The 6571-nt window shown below is 39.7% G+C and overlaps 1 protein-coding gene across 1 annotated transcript; it reads left to right on the plus strand.

Moving 5' to 3' along the window:
* Nucleotides 1-261: 261 nt before the first annotated feature.
* Nucleotides 262-4156, plus strand: PFN4 (profilin family member 4). Its single transcript, XM_036334627.1, has 4 exons — nucleotides 262-378; nucleotides 809-946; nucleotides 1833-1938; nucleotides 4018-4156. The coding sequence occupies exons 1-4, from the start codon at nucleotides 262-264 to the stop codon at nucleotides 4044-4046; spliced, it is 390 nt and encodes a 129-aa protein (XP_036190520.1). The 3' UTR covers nucleotides 4047-4156.
* Nucleotides 4157-6571: the final 2415 nt, after the last annotated feature.

Consider the following 6571-nt stretch of genomic DNA (forward strand, 5'->3'; position numbering starts at 1 on the left):
AGAGAGAGAGAGAGAGAGAGAGAGAGAGAGAGAGAGAGAGATGGACTTGTTCCACTTTTTATGCATTCATTGGTTGTCTTCCTGTATGGAATCCCACCACCTTGGCTATAGGGACGATGCTCTAACCCATTGAGCTACCCGGCCGGGACTCACTCTTCATCTTTTCAGAGAACACATACTGGTGCTAAAACTGTCCAGAATAACTTAGGGAGATTTGTGTTCACAGGCTATCTATTTAAAGCTAGCCAGAGCTGAGTGAGCATGAGCCATTTGCAGAACTTACTGTTAGATTCCCTCCTGGGCACCAAGCATGTGGACAGCGCGGCCCTCATCCAACTCCAGGAGCGGAACCTGTGTATAGCATCACCAGGGTTTAATGTAAGAAAAACAAGTTTGGGGATAGAGTTTAAAAAAACACACAAGTTTGGGTGTAAGAGTTTTAAACAAACTTCCTATGAAGAGCCATAGTAAACATTTTAGGTTTCCAGGCCGTGTGATTTGTGTCGCAACTACACACTCCGCTGCAGTTGTCATGGGAAGCAGCCAGAGACAATATGTGAAAGAACGTGTGTGACTATATTCCAATAAAACTTTATTTATGGACACTGAAATTTTATTTTCACGTAACTTTTACCCATCACAAAAGAGTATTCTTTTGATTCCCCTTCCCACCCCACCCCCACCCCTACACATAACTTAAAACCATAAAAAACCATTTTTAGCTTGCAGGAATACAAAAACAGAAGGTGGGCCAACTGTGGCCAACCTGCCATAGTTTGCTGACTCCCAGTCTATTTAACCTCTGCAGGTGATGCCCAGTGACGTCCGGACACTTGTGAGTGGATTCGCCAAGAACCCTCTGCAAGCGCGAAGAGAAGGACTGTATTTCATGGACAAGGACTACAAATGTGTCCGGTCAGATGAGTATTCTCTTTATGCTAAGAATGTGAGTATTGAAGGTTCGAAAACAGCTGAGCAAAAACCTTAAGAAACGAATTTGACTTCAAATTTCTGTGTCTCCTCTGATCCTGTCTGTACGGCAGACTTAGCCCATTATGGCAATGGCGGTGTTTGCAATGTTTGAGACAGCGGTCTAGTGCCCCGAGAGCTTATGCAAAAGAAAATAGTAACAGGGAGCCTGGTTTTGAGAAATGTTTGTTCCCAAATCTATCAACTAAACCTTGCCTGACTTGTCTCTTCTCCCCTACAGTCCATTCTTTGTGTTGTACAACCTCCTTTAAAAAAAAAAAAAAGAGTGACATAACCCTGTGCTTAAAACCTCTCTTGACTTTCTGTTGCCTATAAAGTTGAGCTTAATAAGTGGTATAAATTGTGTTTGAGATTAGATTTTAATGTAAATTGAAATTTCTAAACGTTTTTGGAGTTGCTTGAACTAAGAAGATGAATTCACATGAACTGGACGCCGTATATTATGGATTAGACACGCTTCATCCACATTATGAGCTAGGTAGCCTCATTTTACAGATGAGGAAGCTGAGGCTAAGCAAGGTTAGATGACTCTTTCATGGTCATGCAGCAGAAAATGGACGTGCTGGGATTCAAGCCAGAGCTGTCCAGCTCCAAAGTGTCACCTTTCTCATTGGGATAGGGATATATTACAATCAATTGGGGGACTTTTTCAAAATACCCATGCTGTTATTACAACAGTCTTAAACTCTTTGAGTAACTTAGTGGAGCAGAGTAGAGAGTCCAAAAACAAATGTATGAATGATATATGGAAGTCAGGAAATGGTGAAAAATATGGCTGGAGTGTAACTGCTAGTCCTGTGATTAGAAACAAAAGTAGGACATTTAATTTTATTCTCACCCAGGAAAACACTGGTGTGATTGTCGTGAAGACCGGTCTGTATCTTCTGGTGGCGACTTACACTGAGGGCATGTATCCCAGTGTCTGTGTGGAAGCCACAGAGAAGCTGGGTAAGTGTGTCTCCCAGTGCCTGTCTTTGCTCCCTATGGTAGTCGAGTCTTCTGACTGCAAGTGACAGAGGCCAAGTCAGCTGGGACAGAAAGTAGGAATTGATTGGAAGGAGACTGAGGATACTTCTAGAACCACTGGAAGGATGAATCCAGGAACAGGGAACAGATTCCAGGGATGGGAACGCTACTAGAACTTTCCTCTGGTCTCTCCTGAGAGGGTCAGGTTCATTCTGTCCCTCCTTCCCTGGCTTGATCTGCCTCCTTTCCTGGATTGTATCATGGTCAAGCCTCATTTTCTTCATTTCTTTTAAGACCCTGATTTGACCAGTCTTGGATCAGATGGTTTTCCCTTATATTATTCAGGAGGAGAGAGGCATGGGTTAAAAAAAAAAAGAGATATAGCTGCCGGGGGCCCATCCTATGAAGGGACCTTTTACCGAAAAGGAAATTACTGTGAGTCTGGCAGGCAGCTTGTTGGTATCTACTGTAATCTCCTTCCATGTCTATACATTTTTGAATACAGATCTAATGTAGAACTGGGAAATTATATCTATGAGAGTTGAGCGTAATAAATTGTGTTTAGATTTTAACGTAAATTGAAATGTCTAGCAATTTTTGGAGTTGCTTGAGCATTCTTTTGAAATAGTAGAAGCCTCTACTTCTACTAGTAAGGAAAGCATTCTTTCGACAAATACTCAGTGGTCTGCTATGTGCATTGCACCATCCTGATAAACTAGGAAAGCACAGCTGGTCATGGTATAGTCTCTGCCTTCTGTGCCTCTGTACATGCTGCCCTATCTTCCTGAAATGCCCTTCTTTTCTGTTCCTGACCCTTCACATCCAGCTGGCAAATTCCTAACAATCATTATTGAAGACCCATGTGAGATCTTAGGCATCTCTCCACTGTGCTATGTAGCTTATGCAGACCTTTATTATTACTGCCATTGTTTCTTTGTTTACCTAGACTGTGTGCCCCTAGAAGGCAAGAATTGTGTCGTAATCATTCTCCTCTCTCCAGTACCTGAGATGGTGTCAAATGTTGAGTAGTCGATTAATACATGTTTGATGAACAAATAAATGAATGATCCCCACCTAACAGAATCAGGGAAGGCTCCAGAGCAGCGGTCGCCAACCGGTGCTCCAGAGAGCTGAGTCTTAAAGAATTAATTGAGGAATTAGGTGACATCACAGAAACTGTATATCCCCCCCCCCCTTTTTTTAGATTCTCAAATTTTTAATACTCCTATTGTGTATGCATATCACACAAAAATGGCACTGAGAAATCATGACAAATAATATATGGACCAAATCTGCTAGACCTTTAAGGCTTTAGAAGGCCTATGACAATAATGTTGCATCACTAACAAAGCACATCACTGAAGTGAACATGCTTCAAGGATAGGCCATTAAAACTACTGGAAGAATCAAACTGTAATGGACTGACACAATTAAAAGATTGACCTCAATTTAAAGAAGGTATATTTTGTAGGATGAAGATCTTTTAAAATTTTTTTATTAGAAATTATATATTCTTGCCTAGACACACACACACACACACACACACACACACACACACACACATCCAAAAAATGTGTACTAGTTAGAAGGAGGCAGCTGACATCTTGCCACTAAGATCACTGCTCTGGAAAGGGATGGGTTGTCTTGGGAAGTGGTTGAATGCTTGTGAAGGATGGATAAAGCTGATACCCACTCAAGAGCCAGTTACATGTCTCATTACTTCTATTTCCTTCACTTGTTTTTTAAATTATATTTTCTCTATACAAAATTATACATGATCTTTATAGAAAATTTGGGGAGTAAAGAATTATGACTATTTAAAATTTTTTTATTGTTGAAGATTCTAGAAATATAATTGATGTTTTTATAGCTCTATCTCCCCAGCTAGATAATGGAAGTCCTTGAGGAACTGGGTCCTATCAGTCATCCTTGTATCTCTAGTACCTAGCACAGTGCCTAGCATCTCACCAATGTTTATGGAATAAATAAATGAATGAATGAATGAATCATATTGTGATAATTTGCTGCTCACAGATAATAACCATGTTCTGCTTCTTTCAGGGGAATATCTAAGAAGAAAAGGAAATTGAGTCATCAGAAGACTGGAAGACAGCTTTTATTATTTTAGAAGAAAACTATAGACCCTAAAGAAAAATGCCTTATTTTGTTGGTGAAAAATATTAGGCAGAAGATACTAAAAAGGAAGAATGATTAATGGAGCCATGTTTCTTATTTCAAAAGATCATTTTTAATTGGAATTATTTGATCAACTTGTGTTTTTTAAATGTTGGTCATTGGCATGGGTGTAAGAACACTGATAGTTTCATAGAGCATATCTCTTGGGAGCAATTATACTATTGTCTCTTTATTATTAACTAGAGGCCCGATGCACGAAATTCATACAAGAGTAGGCCTTCCTTCCCCCGGCTGCCAGCACCAGCTTCCTTCTGGCACCTGGGACCCGGGCTTCCTTCATAGCCCCAACTTTGTCCAGAAGGTCGTCCGGAAGGACGTCTGGTCTAATTAGCATATTACTCTTATTATTATTATAGACTGTGGTAAAATAGACATAATATAAAATTTATCATCCTAACCACTTTAAGGATCCAGTTTGGTGGCATTAATTTAAGTACATTTACATTGTGCAAACATCACCCACCATTCATCTCCAGAACTCTTTTCATCTATAAAACTGAAACTCTATACCCAGCAAACGCTAGCTCCCCATTCCCCTCTCCCTTCAGCCCCTGGTAATCATTTTTCTACATTCTGCCTCTGGATTTGACTACTCGAGGTACCTCATATAAATGGAACCATACAATATTTGTCCTTTTATTTCTGGTTATTCACATAGTATGTATTCATGGTTTTCCATGAATGTATTTATGGTATATCTATGTTGTACTATGGTTTATCCATGTTTTCATGGTTTATTCGTGTTGTATTCATGGTATGCCCATGCTGTACTATGTGTCAAAATTTTCTTTTTAAGGCTGCATAATATTTCATTATACACATATGCCACATTTTGGTTACCCATTCATCTGTCAATGGACACTTGGATTGTTTCCACCAAAAGACTAGTGTGAATAGGCTGCTATGAATATGGGTGTACAAATATCTGAGTCCCTTCTCTTTTTTAAAAAAAATATGTTTTATTGATTTTTTTACAGAGAGGAAGGGAGGGGGACAGAGAGTTAGAAACATCGATGAGAGAGAAACATCGATCAGCTGCCTCTTGCACAGCCCCTACTAGGGATATGCCCACAACCAAGGTACATGCCCTTGACTGGAATCAAACCTGGGACCCTTCAGTCCGCAGGCCAACGCTCTATCCACTGAGCCAAACCAGTTAGGGCTCAGTCCCTTCTTTTAATTGTTTTGGGTGTATGTCCAGAAGTGGAATAGCTAGGTTATATGGTCCCTCCCTCCCTCCCTCCCCCCCCTCCCTCCTTTCTTTCTTTCTTTCTTTCTTTCTTTCTTTCTTTCTTTCTTTCTTTCTTTCTTCTTCCTTCCTTCCTTCCTTCCTTCCTTCCTTCCTTCCTTCCTTCCTTCCTTCCTTCCTTCCTTCCTTCCTTCCTTCTTTCTCTGCCATACTGTTTTCCATAGCAGCTGTGCCATTTTGCATTCCCACCAGCAGAGCAGAGAGATTCCAGTTTCTCCACATTCTTTTTTTTTTAATATGATTTTTTACAGAGAGGAAGGGAGAGAGATAGAGAGTTAGAAACATCGATGAAAGAGAAACATCATAAGCTGCCTCCTGCACACCTCCTACTGGGGATGTGCCCGTAACCAAGGTACATGCCCTTGACCGGAATCGAACCTGGGACCTTTCAGTCCGCAGGCTGACGCTCTATTTACTGAGCCAAACCGGTTATGGCACCACATTCTTGCTAACACATATTTTTTGGTTTTTGATAACCGCCATCTGAATGGATATGATGAAGTGGTATCTCATTATGGTTTTGATTTGCATTTCTCTAATGATTAGTGATGTTGAGCATCTTTTCATGTGCTTATTGGCCATTTGAGTATCTTCTTTAGAGAAATGTCCATTCAAGTCCTTTGCCCATTTTTAAATTGGAGTGTTTAGGGGTTTTGTTGTTCAGTTGTAGGAGTTCTTTACATATTCTGGATAATAACCCCTTAAAAGATTTATTATTTGAAAATATTCTCCCATTCTATAGGTTGCCTTTTTACTGTTTTGACAGTGTCCTTTAATGTGCAAAGTTTTATTTTGATATAGTCCAATTTATCAATTTTTTCTTTTCTTGCCTGTGCTTTTGGTGTCATATGCAAGAAATCATTGCCAAATTTATTCTTATGAAGATTTTCCTGTTTTCTTCAAAGAGTTTTATAATTTTAGTCCATACATTTAGGTCTTTGACCCATTTTGAGTTCATTTTTGAGCATTGTGTAAGGTAAGGCTTCACCTTCATTTTTTTTCATGTCAAAGTTTTACAGAAAGTTCCTTTAAAGTTATTAAAAAGTGCTCTCTCTATCCATCCTGTCCAACCTCCCACACCTCATCATTTTATCCCATCACCTACCACAATGTTTATCACACAGTGACCATTCAGTTATTATCTGTGAATAAAATAGATGAACATTTAAA

This window comes from Myotis myotis, unplaced genomic scaffold (genome assembly GCF_014108235.1).
Source record: "Myotis myotis isolate mMyoMyo1 unplaced genomic scaffold, mMyoMyo1.p scaffold_m19_p_14, whole genome shotgun sequence".
In the NCBI taxonomy this organism is placed as follows: domain Eukaryota; kingdom Metazoa; phylum Chordata; class Mammalia; order Chiroptera; family Vespertilionidae; genus Myotis; species Myotis myotis.

Coding starts and splice junctions, on each gene's coding strand:
- PFN4 (XM_036334627.1), top strand. CDS start 262: ATGAGCCATTTGCAGAACTTACTGTTAGATTCCCTCCTGGGCACCAAG. Junction 379..808: donor TAGCATCACCAGGGTTTAAT/GTAAGAAAAACA, acceptor TAACCTCTGCAG/GTGATGCCCAGTGACGTCCG. Junction 947..1,832: donor ATTCTCTTTATGCTAAGAAT/GTGAGTATTGAA, acceptor ATTCTCACCCAG/GAAAACACTGGTGTGATTGT.